Source organism: Mytilus edulis, chromosome 1, assembly GCF_963676685.1.
Source record: "Mytilus edulis chromosome 1, xbMytEdul2.2, whole genome shotgun sequence".
Taxonomy (NCBI): Eukaryota; Metazoa; Mollusca; class Bivalvia; order Mytilida; family Mytilidae; genus Mytilus; species Mytilus edulis.
The window spans coordinates 101,897,278-101,910,267 of NC_092344.1; the positions used below are offsets into that span (position 1 = coordinate 101,897,278).

Consider the following 12,990-nt stretch of genomic DNA (forward strand, 5'->3'; position numbering starts at 1 on the left):
CTGTTTTTGTATTGTTATGAGTTACAATTTATGACTAAAATTAGCAAAGACCCATCAAAACAACATTTGATACAAAAATTTAACAATACTTTTAGATATTTGGATGATATATTGGCTCTAAATAATGACGACTTCAGTATGTATACTAAAGAAATTTATCCTGTAGAACTTACTTTAAATAAAGTTAATGATAACAATGACCACTGCCCTTTCCTCGATCTTGATATCTATATCATAAACGGGAAGCTTAATACAAAAATTTATGATAAAAGAGATGATTTTTCATTTCCTATTGTTAATTATCCATTTTTAGATGGTGACGTTCCCTTGTCACCATCTTATGGTGTTTATATATCTCAACTTGTACGATTCGCTCGTGTATGTAACAATGTATTAGATTTTAGCGAGAGAAATTTATGTATTACTGAAAAATTATTACACCAGGGTTTTCGATATCACAAACTGGTCAAAACATTTACTAAATTTTATCACCGGTATAAGGAAATAATTCGTAAATATAACTCAACATGCAGACATCTTATACGTTCAGGTATTTCACATCCAAAATTTTATGGAAATATTCTTTATAAAGCACAAAAATGTCAGTATTCTCCTCAGAAACTAACAAAACCTTTAAATAGACTTATTAAAAGGGGATATAGTTACGATACTGTTGTCAGGTCATTAAAGATTGCATATTTTGGCTTTAACATTGATTCACTGATAGGGTCTTTGCATCGGAACTAAACACATTTATTTCTAAAAAAACAGTTGTTGGCATGACACGGGTTATGTTCTTCTCATATATTTTATGATAGTATGATACTAAACCCCTAACGGGAGGGATTGTACCTGATATTCATATGATGAAGACATAATCTTTCAATCAGTTTAATTGAGGTCTGGAGCTGGCATGTCAGTTAACTGCTAGTAGTCTGTTGTTATTTATGTATTATTGTCATTTTATTTATTTTCTTTTGTTACATCTTTTGACATCAGACTCGGACTTCTCTTGAACTGAATTTTAATGTGCGTATTGTTATTCTTTTACTTTTCTACATTGGCTAGAGGTATAGGGGGAGGGTTGAGATCTCATAAACATGTTTAACCCCGCCGCAATTTTGCGCCTGTCCCAAGTCAGGAGCCTCTGGCCTTTGTTAGTCTTGTATGATTTTAAATTTTAGTTTCTTGTGTATAATTCGGAGTTTAGTATGACGTCCATTATCACTGTACTATTATGCATATTTTAGGGGCCAGCTGAAGGACACCTACGGGTGCGGAAATTCTCGCTACATTGAAGACCCATTGGTTGCCTTCGGCTGTTGTTTGCTCTATGGTCGGGTGGTTGTCGCTTTGACATATTCACCATTTCCTTTCTCAATTTTAATCATTACATACTGGTTACTTATAGTTCAACAGGTGTCTGCAGGATGTGTAGACATTGAAAGAATGCCTTATAGAAAATATAGTTATCCCATTATTACTCATTATTAGTGGGCAATCTGTTTGACAATTTTTTTTTAAACAGTTGTTTAATAATGAAATTGAGGTTAAGAACAATCAAACTTTAAAACATAAGAAGCCAAAAGGTATTCACGGTATGATTACCAAAATCTACCTTTAAATATAATGATCCCCTACTTTTGTTAGGAATTTGATGTTACTGTCATAGAAGTGAGAGGTTATCCAGCTATAAAACCAGGTTGAATCCACCTTTTTCGACAAAAAAAAATGTCTGTACAAAGTCAGGAATATGACAGTTGTTCTCTATTCGTTTGATATGTTTGAGCTTTTGATTTTGCAATGTTACTAGGGAATTTCCTTTTTGAATTTTCCTGGAAGTTCGGTATTTTTGTGATTTTACTTTCTACTGCCATATTCTACAGCTTTTATCACACACGACAGAAAACAATCAGAACATCCCCACCACCAACTCTTGGATTTACCAAAGAACCATTATTTTCTTAACAATTTTGCTATATGGTCAGATTTTCCCTATCAACTAGAGTTTTCAAGATATATAATTATTGTTTTTAATTTAACACTAAGTTCTACTATTTTTATTCATTGTGTACATGTTGGTTGATAGATTTTAATATCATTCACAAATTTAAATCAAAACACACATAGGTTCATTAATGACAACACAATTTGGAAAGAACAGTAGTAAAAGAATGTAAATGATGACAGTACATTGACGCTTAATCAAATGTTCCAAAATTGAAGTTTTGAGTACCTGAACTTACTGCTAATGGAAGTTTTTAACGACCTTGACTGGCTATACAGCCCTTGCACGGTTGGTGACTAAGCTAAACTTTAAAATTTAAACTGGCATTGTGAATGAAATTCCTATCATTTAAAAGATATTAAAAAGTAGAAGTGATGGGGTGTTGTTCTCACTAAAGATACCCCTCTTAGGAAGCTGATGAGCATTGGATGTGAAAGGCATGCTCATATGAAGCTTGATAAAAAAATTTAGAGTGCTCAGTTTCATATCTTCTAAACAATATATAAATATTTTGTCTACAGTCAGTTGAACAGTGATGAATGTGAAAACACAATAGCGGGTATATGATACTCACAATGAAGCTTAATACCACATATTTCAGGAAGATATGAATCTGAATCATGGTTTCTAAGGAAAATGTGACTAAAGGATGGAAGGACTGATGTATAGAAGGTCTGCCAAACAGGCAAACTGAGGTAAACCAGCAAGCCACCTTACTTCAAAGTGGGGGTTTAACCAAATTTCAGGAAGCTCTGATTAAAGAGCCTGATGAAATAAGAATGAACATTTATTTGAAGGACACAAAGACAGAGTGAAACCAGTATACCCACTTCTTTAAAACAGAGATATAGTATTAGTGAACATAATAGTGAACCAGAAATTGTTTAATTGAAATGTTACAGTAAAATAAGAAATTATTGGTCCTCATCCACTGGGTATAATCAAAACAATAATAAAACACATGATTTTGGTCTTTCATTATATTTCAGTCAGTTATCTTATCTATAGCTCTTATCTTTACAAGTCAGTATCGTATAACAGTACTAAACATGAGTGTATCACTAGTATAATCCATTAGAATAACTTTGGGGAAATAAAACTTTGTATAAAAAGAAGAATATCGTTAACAAACGTAATACTGCAATCCTCATACAACTGTCAATCAGACAATGATGGAGACCCATCAAAGCAATAACTTATAATATATAATTGTAATGTTTTAATCATCAGCGGCTTGTCAACTTTGAACTTCTACTGTAATTGAGACTGTCTTTTCTGAACTTGCTTCTTTACATGTAACATGTAATGATCCATTCCTGACAAAAATGAAAGGTTTGGTGATGCATGTTTTTACAAATAAGTGACACAACATATTGTTTATTACTCTAATCATCTTCTCTTATCCTATATTTGATATGTCTATACTTCTTCAGGCTTTCATCAAGACTGTTATACTGATTTCTAGACTTTTAAACTGTCAGATATTTATTTATTTTTTGGACCATGAGACCCTATCACTTCATATTGTACTGATTGAAGTCAGAATACAGAAATCAGAATTCTTGCAATACACTTCAGGTCAGGTGACCTAAAACTGCCATTGTACACCTATCCTTCAAAGAAATTCCAAATGAAATATTTGATCATAGAAAAAACATCTAATTTTTTACTCAGACTGAATATTATTTTTCATGTAATTATGATACAATGGTTAATACAATACCTTCTGAGATGGAAAACTATTGATACTACTGCTGATTTGGGTAGATCCTGCATTACAAGCTGAAATGATACAAAATGGAATACTCAATTTTAAATATTGCATTTATACAACTGATAACAATAGTATGAAATTCAAAACAGTGTAGCTGTGGCCATTGATTGACCCATCAAAATCATCCATTGACTGGGACAATTTACGTGAACGTTTGTCTGTAACAACCACTGTTCATGACGTACCTACGATAGACATTTAAACTGTGGGGTCAACAAAGGTTTCTTAACGCCTTTAATTATAAAATAATTCGAAAAATTAATCAGGAATAACCTTTGTGTTTTGATTTATATAATTGATATAAATCAAAATATCGTGTTATTTCTGATTAATTTTTCGAATTACTTTATTTAGGTGTTGAGAACCTTTGGTGACCCCATAGTTTAAGTGTCTTTAAAAAGTACATAGTGAGCATTGGTCGTTACATACCAACGTTCACCTAAATTGTCCCAGTCAATGAATGATTTTAATGTGTCAATCAATGGCCACAGCTACACTGTTTTGAATTTCATACTACATTACAAGACAATCTAAAGATAAAACAGATAAAAAAATAAAGAAAGAACATCGTTTCATAGTCCCTCACTTAATACATATCTTATCTGTCAATTACATTCTGAGATTTTTGTAAAATCTCAGAAAAAAAAGGTTTGAAAGCTCTAACAATGTTATTTTCCATATAGACAAAATTGGCTTGAAATTTACCATTACCGGTATTATACATACTGTTCTTTTTCCTTTTTTGCTTCAGTGGGAAGGGCACACAAGGTGCTCCAGCATCTGAAACACCAACTGCAGTAACTTTTGCTATTGTATGTTGTTTATATCAGTGTAGAAAATAAATCTTTAATACTGTAAACCAACTTATTTTCGCGAGCGATTTATTTTCGTGACTTTGGCAAGTAGAAAAATAACGTGAATATAAATCGTCGCGAAAATGTTAAACTATGATAGTTCCTTATTTAACTACTTCAAGTGAATATGAAAATCGTGAAATTAAATCTCAGCAAAAAGGGATAGAAAGGGCTTATCTTGAAATATAGTATTCCCGAAAATAAATTGGTTTACAGTAATGTATTAGTTGATTATCAAAAGGAATGAAGTATGCAAATTTTTTAAACAGTAGTATTAAGCATATATACATACTTTTCCCAGATCTGCATCTACAGAGTTATTATTACTACATTCACACAGCTCTAGTTTGAAAGATGTCTGGTTACTTGGTAAGGTGACAGTTTCATGTTTTCGACATGGAAATGGCGTTAAAGCTGGAAAGACTGGATAAAGTTGGCATGTAGACTCACTAGCTGCCGATTTAAACAAATGAAGATACATTATTACAATGTACTTTATTAGGTAAAATCATAAGACATGTCACTGGAATATTTTTTGGAAACAGCAACCTCTGATGTATCATTTAAACTACTGGTCTAAGCATAACTTTTTAATCTCTAATTCAGTAAAAAAAAATCACTGTCAGGTTATTTTTTAATGCAGAAAACTTTAAAATACTAACATTTTAAGACAAAAGTCAAAATGTTGCGTAAATTTTTTTTGGTTGATAAATTAGAGTAACTGGAACATATAGCTATTGTCAGGGGCGGATGCAGGAATTTTCGAAAAGGGGGGGGGGGTGCTAACCCAGGGCAAAGGGGGGTGCAAAGGGGTGCAAAACATATGTCCCGATACAAATGCATTGATCGGCAAAAATAAAGGGGGGGTGCGCACCCCCGGAACCCCCCCCCCCCCTGGATCCGCCACTGATTGTGTTAGCCCTACTAGCATATAAACAAACACCCAAGGAATATATTCTCTTCATATTGTATTAATACCAGAGACATATAATACAATTGTATTATATGTCTCTGTTAATACTTAGATTGAGTTTATTTACTTCAGGTATTAATGATGTATCATATCAAGCCTGTTTTTTGTTTGATGTTTAATCTTTTCAAAAGATGTGCTCCTACTATCATCCATCTGGTCATAAGTGTTTTTACTTATAACTCAAAAGCTTAAGAAATTCTTAGCATGATAAACTATACTGATAATTATGTTATAATTTTCTATATAATTCATTTTTTTAAATTATGTCACATGTAATGCAGTAAATTTGAAGAGAAATCTTGTCTTATCAGTTCACTCTCTTCTTATTCAGCTGAAGTAATACATATGAATTTAGAACCTCAATTCAAAGGTTACCTCTCTTATGAGGTAAGTTGTCTCTGGCCCAAAGAGTGATCTTCCTGTACAGATTTGACAGTATAAGAATTGATGTCAATATAATATTTGTTTTGTAGGATAATTTGACCTCATTTACTTACCTTTACACATATAGATTTTTTCAGACATTCAACTTCACTTTGTTCAAAATTCACTTTTATGTCTGTTTCATCACTTCCAGTAAGTATAGCTGCCTGAAATGGGTACATAAAAACACAAAATTATAACTTAAGTTTTTTCTTCCCTGATCAAGTTACAGAACTGAGTAGTTCAGATTTTCACAGTGGGAGGTTTTCCCAGTCTCAGCTCTAGGTATAGAGATACAAATCTATTCTTTTAAAATTAAACAGTTTAAAATGAAATTTCATTTAATTGCATTTTTTGAACAATATTTATCCTTCCATTGGTACTTTTAAATTGCCAAGGTTTTACTTGCGGAGCATCTGGTTGATTATGTCAGTTTATGGAGAATCACTTGTGGTAGGTCAATAATATTTGGTGCAGTTGTATATAAGCATTGGCATATTTAATTTGCATGGAGATTATTTGGCTCCGTCCCTTTCGTCATTGTCAATTGTCTTTGAAACTGTTTGTGATTAAATTAATTGCTTATGTAAAGTCAATGATATTAGGTATGGAATATATTGGTATTCGCAAGTCTTATTTTCATGGAGATTAAGTTATTAAGTCTCATCCCATCATCAGACGTTTCTAATTACTCTCCGGAAAATTATCCCAAAAGAAACAAACTTTTCATAAATTTTGATTCTACAACAAAAAATATTCTTTGCTACATCGTGCAGTGTGCAATAACTCTATATATATTTGGAGGTTTGGGAAATATTTTAGCGCTATAACAAACATAAATTGTCATCCTGCCCTTTTTTTTATAAAGTATCTCACCCTGCCCTTTTTTAACTAAAAACTCCTGTCCTGCCCCCCCCCCCCCCCCCCCAAATTAAAAACGGTAGCTCCTTATCTAGAAAAAAAACCATGCCGGACCAATACTTTTTACAAATTTTTTGAATAAAGCATCAGTGGCGGATCCAGAATTTTTCATAAGTGGGGACCCACTGACTGACCTAAGAGCTAGGGGCCCGCTCCAGGCGCGCTTCAGTGATTCCCTATATAAGCACCCAATTTTTTTCCCAAAAAGGGGGGCCCAGGCCCCTGCCCCCCCCCCATAAATCCGCCTCTGAAAATCATGTTCCATAATATAAACAGACATGTGTCCTAGCAACGTATTCATTCGTTTTTAATCTATATCCTAATCATTCAACTTTAAATTTCAGCAAGCATCATCATGAGAAAAAAAATACCAAAGATTTTTAAAGTAAGACTATACAAATTCTTCAAATACAAATCTCTTCTATTTAATGACAGTAAGAGAGCCGTGGTGTAGTGCATCGGACTACTAACACAAAGGTTCCTGGTTCGATTCTCGTCTGGGATGAAAATATCAGGAACTGAATTTTCGGCTCTCCCTTGACACCATTTGCGAGTATGGTCTAGAGGAAACGATGATAGTCCGTCGGAAGGAGACGATAAATGGCTGACCCGTGTTAGAGAGAGCCATATCTTTTGCACCGTTAGAGACACCCTTGTAGATTTCGAAAAAGAGCAGGCTAATGCCGCTACAAGGCAGCACTCGTGTCCGCAAAGTGGAAAGGGATTAATATAAGTTGCAAAACTTGTTTCCTAATCCACTATAAATAAATATGTTTAAACTAAACTAAAACCAGATGTTCCGCAGGGAGCAGCTTTATACGACCGCAGAGGTTGAACGCTGAATGGTCACAACATTCAAGCTGGATTCAGCTCTAAATTTGGATTGTGATTAAATAGTTGACATAGCATAGGTTTCTGACACAGAATGAATGTGTTCTAATGAACTTAAAAAAAATGTTTTGCCTTTGAGCAATTCACTATGCTGTTGAATATGAATCCTCTCAAAAAAATGTTTGAAGAAATTTTCTTTTTATTTATGAAATCTGAAATGAAAAAAAATGACCCCCCCCCCCCATTTTTTCACATCCCCCTTTCCCTTATCCCAAAACTGATCTCAATTCAAATTTCTAATGGAGTTTATAACAATAACTACTCATTTAAATACATATTAAAATGTAAAAGAGTACTTGTTATACTGAATGGTAAAGATTGTTTTAATTTATCAGTTGATAGTAAAAGTGAATATACATTGTATATTGTATAAATCAATGATTTAAGTTATTTCAACTACTATTCTGGACAAAAATAGATAACCCCAATTGAAAACTCCTTGCTATTGCACAATATTGTGCAATTAGATATTTCTTGCTATTGCGCAATACTGTGCAATTGAAAATATTTGCTATTGCACAATACTGTGCAATTGAAGATTTCTTGCTATTGTGCAATACTGTGCAATTGAAAATTTCTTGCTATTGCACAATACTGTGCAATTGAAGATTTCTTGCTATTGCTGAATACTGTGCAATTGTAAATTTCTTGCTATTGCACAATACTTAATATAATAATTTTGGATCCTGATTTGGACCAACTTGAAAACTAGGCCCATAATCAAAAATCTAAGTACATGTTTAGATTCAGCATATCAAAGAAGCCCAAGAATTCAATTTTTGTTAAAATCAAACTTAGTTCAATTTTGGACCCTTTGGACTTTAATTTAGACCAATTTGAAAACGGGACCAAAAATTAAGAATCTACATGCACAGTTAGATTTGGCATATCAAAGAACCCCAATTATTCAATTTTTGATGAAATCAAACAAAGATTAAATTTGGACCCTTTGGGCCCCTTATTCCTAAACTGTTGGGACCAAAACTTTCAAAATCAATCCCAACCTTCCTTTTATGGTCATAAACCTTAAATGTGTTTAAATTTCATAGATTTCTATTTACTTATACTAAAGTTATGGTGCGAAAACCAAGAAAAATGCTTATTTGGGCCCCTTTTTGGCCCCTTATTCCTAAACTGTTGGGACCAAAACTCCCAAAATTAATCTCAACCTTCGTTTTGTGGTCATAAACCGTGTGTTAAAATTTCATAGATTTCTATTCACTTTTACTAAAGTTAGAGTGCGAAAACTAAAAGTGATCAAAAGTATTCGGACGACGACGACGACGCAGACGACGACGACACAGACGACGACGCCAACGTGATACCACTGAATATACGACCAAAAATTTTTCAATTTTTGCGGTCGTATAAAAACTAATGACATTATTTCCTAGACTCTGCCGATTTAAGCTCAAGAAACCCCGCAGATATTCTAATAAATAACACTCTCTATAGTTTGAATAATTCTGTACAGGCCTCTATCGAGACTTGAAGACATACATGTATCATGGTCATCATGCATTACACAAATGCAACTGCAATCGGAAATCAGTCGGAGATCGGCGGAATATAACGACTGACACTATTCGGGAAATTCGGAAACTTGCGGAGAATCGCATACGGTTCGGAAATTATGTTTCTTCTGTAATTTCCGGACACGCAAAATGACAAATGGTAAAACAGAACTATTTTCCTTCTCAGTTTAAAATTACCACGACAGCTCCCATATTACACATTATAAAGGTCCCTGACATTGATAATTTGAAATACTGTTATTGGGCTGCCGACTGAGACCTAACGATACATAAGTCATTTAGTCAATAAACTGTCCTGAAATATTTGCCACTGGCCGTTTAGCAACCATCAATAAAATAGTCATAAAATACTAGATAGTTTTTTGCCTATTCACTTGGCTGTCTTGAAAGAATAATAAACTGCAATTATATCGAATCATGTGCATAAAACCTGAACTTGATGATAGTCAATATAGTTAGATGCTTCAGAACCCTAGCTCTTATGTCCTTTTACCATTTTTTGACTATTTGCAGACCATATAGTCAAAAAATAACTCAAGGACGTCTGAGTTACGGTTCCACGACTACCTATGAGTATGAGATGCACATTCATGATTTGTACATCAGACATTTGTATTAAAAGTAATTTTCAGACCTTTTGACTACTGTTATTGTAATCATTTTGTGGTGTTTTTATATTCAAGTATTACCAGGTTGGTACATAATGGCGAATTTTGACAATAAATGCATGCAAATTTAAATCCAACCTTACAACTGAAAACTTTCTCTTCAATCATCTCTGCATGTAAACTTGACCTCACATTAGTGACATGTGTACAACCCTGTTATTCTCTTAAATAATCAAATTAGATTGATATCATCAGGTGACTAGAAACCAATACACCATATAGCTATTTGTCCCCCTTTACTGGATATCTCAATAGTCATGATAGTTCCCTTAAAATTTTGACATCATAATAGAAAATATCTGACGCCACAATGGAAAGGTTCTAGAATGACATCAAAAGTTCAAGTGGAACAGATTCTTGGGTCAACTGGAACAGATTTCTAAATCAAAGACACAATAAAGACAGGATTACCTTAAACCATATGACTTTCTATTGTAATTAAAGTTTTTTGAAAATACTGACCCATACATATACATTGTCATACATATACATGTATATTTCAAATCAAAATCATAACATATTCATATATGCATCAACTAAATATCTATGATTTTGCAGATTTGAATAATAATATTACTTTATAATTCAATTATTAACTTGTTGCATATTAATTAAAGAATAATTATAGTACATGTATTAAAAAAAAAGCTTATTTTATTGCAGTATACTCATTTGAGGGGATTCTAGTGTTTAGTCTTTTGGTTGTTTGTACCTGTGCATATATGAGAAGAGTCCCACGTCTTAAACAGTGGTTTTTGTCAGAGAAAAAAGGATTTCTTGGGGTATTTTATAAAGGTAAGTTAGTATTCCTTGTACAGTACATAAATAGACAGAAAATAATATGTTATAACAGAAATAACGAAATAATAAAGATTCAGAGATAATGAGAATTCACCACATGAAAAGTGTATGTAAAAAAGTGATCTGTCAGATTATTTTAAAATTTGCTACACTAGTAAAACAAACATATTTGATATACCAGAGGCACTGTGTCTGCATATTGAAAAAAACAGATTTATATTATGCTTACTTTTATAGATAAAAGTCGATTTTTAATTTGTAAAATACAAAGGTGTAAAAATATATAAAGGTCACTCAGAAAAGAACCAAGCTGCAACATTACCATAGAAATTCAAATACATTAAAAAACAAGAATTCATAACTGGGACACATTTAAGGAGGGAACATGTGGTATTTAGAAGATAGGTTACAAGTTATATTAAAAACAAAGATTAGAATGTCCTGTAATTGTAATTATGCATTATGGCATGTAAAGCTTGATTTCTAAATGTGCTGAAAAGTAATCTGCAAGAATATCACTTGATTTACATTTTTAGGTTATTATGTTAAGCTATTATATATCATGCTTAATAAATGTGTCACATTCTTGAGAGACTAAAAAAAACAACAATCTGCCAAAAGTCTGCCATCTGTATTACAGTATATGTGGTCTTTCTTGTACTGAGAAAAGTAACTCAATCTTAACTAGGATTAAGACAAAAAAATAAAATATTATTTATCTTTTTCTTTCTAACATTTTTAAAAGCAAATACATTTTGTACTGAAACAATATTTTGCTACAAGTAGACAAAATAAGCTAACGTATTATCAGCTTGCAAGTCAATAATAGAACTTCATTGGTTGAATTTGCATTCTTTCAACCTTCAGTTTGACCCTAAGCTGGAGATAGATTGTTTATGTGTCATTAAAAAGTAAATTTCAACATTTAAAAAGTGAATCAACCAAGCAGAACAATTTTGTTGACTAATTCAACCCACAAAAAATCATTCCTTATAGATTACTGGTATAAAAATGATTTACATATGAAACCATGAGCACTCTCGCGAGGTCATTTTATGGCTAATAAGATGATGTTTATAGATATAGAAAGATGTGGTGTGAGTGCCAAAGAGACAACTCTCCATCCAAATAACAATTGATAAAAGTAAACCATTATAGGTCTATGTACGGCCTTGAGGTTTTAAAACACTCAAAATCCTGTTACATCATGAGGATTCCATGCATTATTTATTGCTTCTTTTTGACTAGTTCAGTAGTTGTGTATTGGAATGATATCAAAGAACATGAATTTGACAGCTAGTGTCCCCTTTTGCCTTCAGGTTCATAAAAAACATTTTGTACATTAAATGTAATTATAATTTAGGTTCCAAAGTAGAAAAATAACCAGTCTATAAAAACTGAAATATTTTACCAAACAAAACAAATAGAAACAATATTCATTTTGAAAACAGAAGTATATAGACTGTTGAATAAATTTACACATTAGCAATTGTACTTTCTATTTCAGCATCCGTTATTGGCACAAGATTACATATACCAGTGGCTTTATCATGTCTTCTCATGGGATTTTATATACTTGTCCTGAGGTGATTCAAGAGATTGTTTAAATGATGCTTATCTAAAATAGGGAATACACAGGGGTAAACGCTGGAGTTCTTCAGAAATATATCTTTGCGATTTACAATAAAGCAATTTCTGTGATATATTGACAAAAATATCATGTTGTTATTCTTAAGATTTAGTGAAACAAACATTGTTGCCATATAATATGTACCTGTATATATAATTTATATATATTATTTTTGTCATTGATCATGTAAAAATAAAATGTCATATTTTTGATTAGTGTACTTATGTAGCTCATGAATGATAGTTCACTTGGCCAAAGGATATGTGATTTTAAAGCCATCAATTTGTGCATCCAATGGTTTTTCTGAAAACCTTTAACTCATCTTCTTTCAAGCAGTTATCAGACATATTTCTTTAAGTTTTTGAGTGCAAGTTCTGATTCTAAAAAAAAATGAAAGTAAAATAACGAAAGGTTTATTTAGTTACTGTTTCTAGATGGCCAACAAGTATCACTCCCAGTAGAAGCCTATGTTTTAATTACAATATGATGAGAGAGTAAATTGCATTAAAATT

General features: G+C 32.4%; 2 protein-coding genes across 2 annotated transcripts; one reads left to right on the plus strand and one right to left on the minus strand.

Annotated features, from left to right (window-relative positions):
* Positions 1 to 2,484: 2,484 nt before the first annotated feature.
* On the minus strand, positions 2,485 to 9,374 carry LOC139516423 (heat shock 70 kDa protein 14-like). Its single transcript, XM_071306517.1, has 5 exons — positions 9,345 to 9,374; positions 6,103 to 6,199; positions 4,929 to 5,089; positions 3,732 to 3,790; positions 2,485 to 3,324 (listed from the first exon to the last, which is right to left on the minus strand). The coding sequence occupies exons 1-5, from the start codon at positions 9,360 to 9,362 to the stop codon at positions 3,246 to 3,248; spliced, it is 414 nt and encodes a 137-aa protein (XP_071162618.1). The 5' UTR covers positions 9,363 to 9,374; the 3' UTR covers positions 2,485 to 3,245.
* A 29-nt stretch (positions 9,375 to 9,403) lies between these two features.
* LOC139516424 (protein kish-B-like) lies at positions 9,404 to 12,688 on the plus strand. Its single transcript, XM_071306530.1, has 3 exons — positions 9,404 to 9,518; positions 10,711 to 10,842; positions 12,356 to 12,688. Exons 1-3 carry the CDS (start codon positions 9,509 to 9,511, stop codon positions 12,436 to 12,438), a joined length of 225 nt encoding a protein of 74 aa, XP_071162631.1. The 5' UTR covers positions 9,404 to 9,508; the 3' UTR covers positions 12,439 to 12,688.
* Positions 12,689 to 12,990: the final 302 nt, after the last annotated feature.

Bases quoted from the DNA above. Each gene is read 5' to 3' on its own strand.
- LOC139516423 (XM_071306517.1), bottom strand. The intron at 5,090-6,102 runs GTAAATGAGGTC...TTAAATCGGCAG, and splicing joins ATCTATATGTGTAAAGGTAA to CTAGTGAGTCTACATGCCAA. The intron at 3,791-4,928 runs GTATGTATATAT...GTATCATTTCAG, and splicing joins TAGATGCAGATCTGGGAAAA to CTTGTAATGCAGGATCTACC.
- LOC139516424 (XM_071306530.1), top strand. The intron at 10,843-12,355 runs GTAAGTTAGTAT...TTTCTATTTCAG, and splicing joins TCTTGGGGTATTTTATAAAG to CATCCGTTATTGGCACAAGA.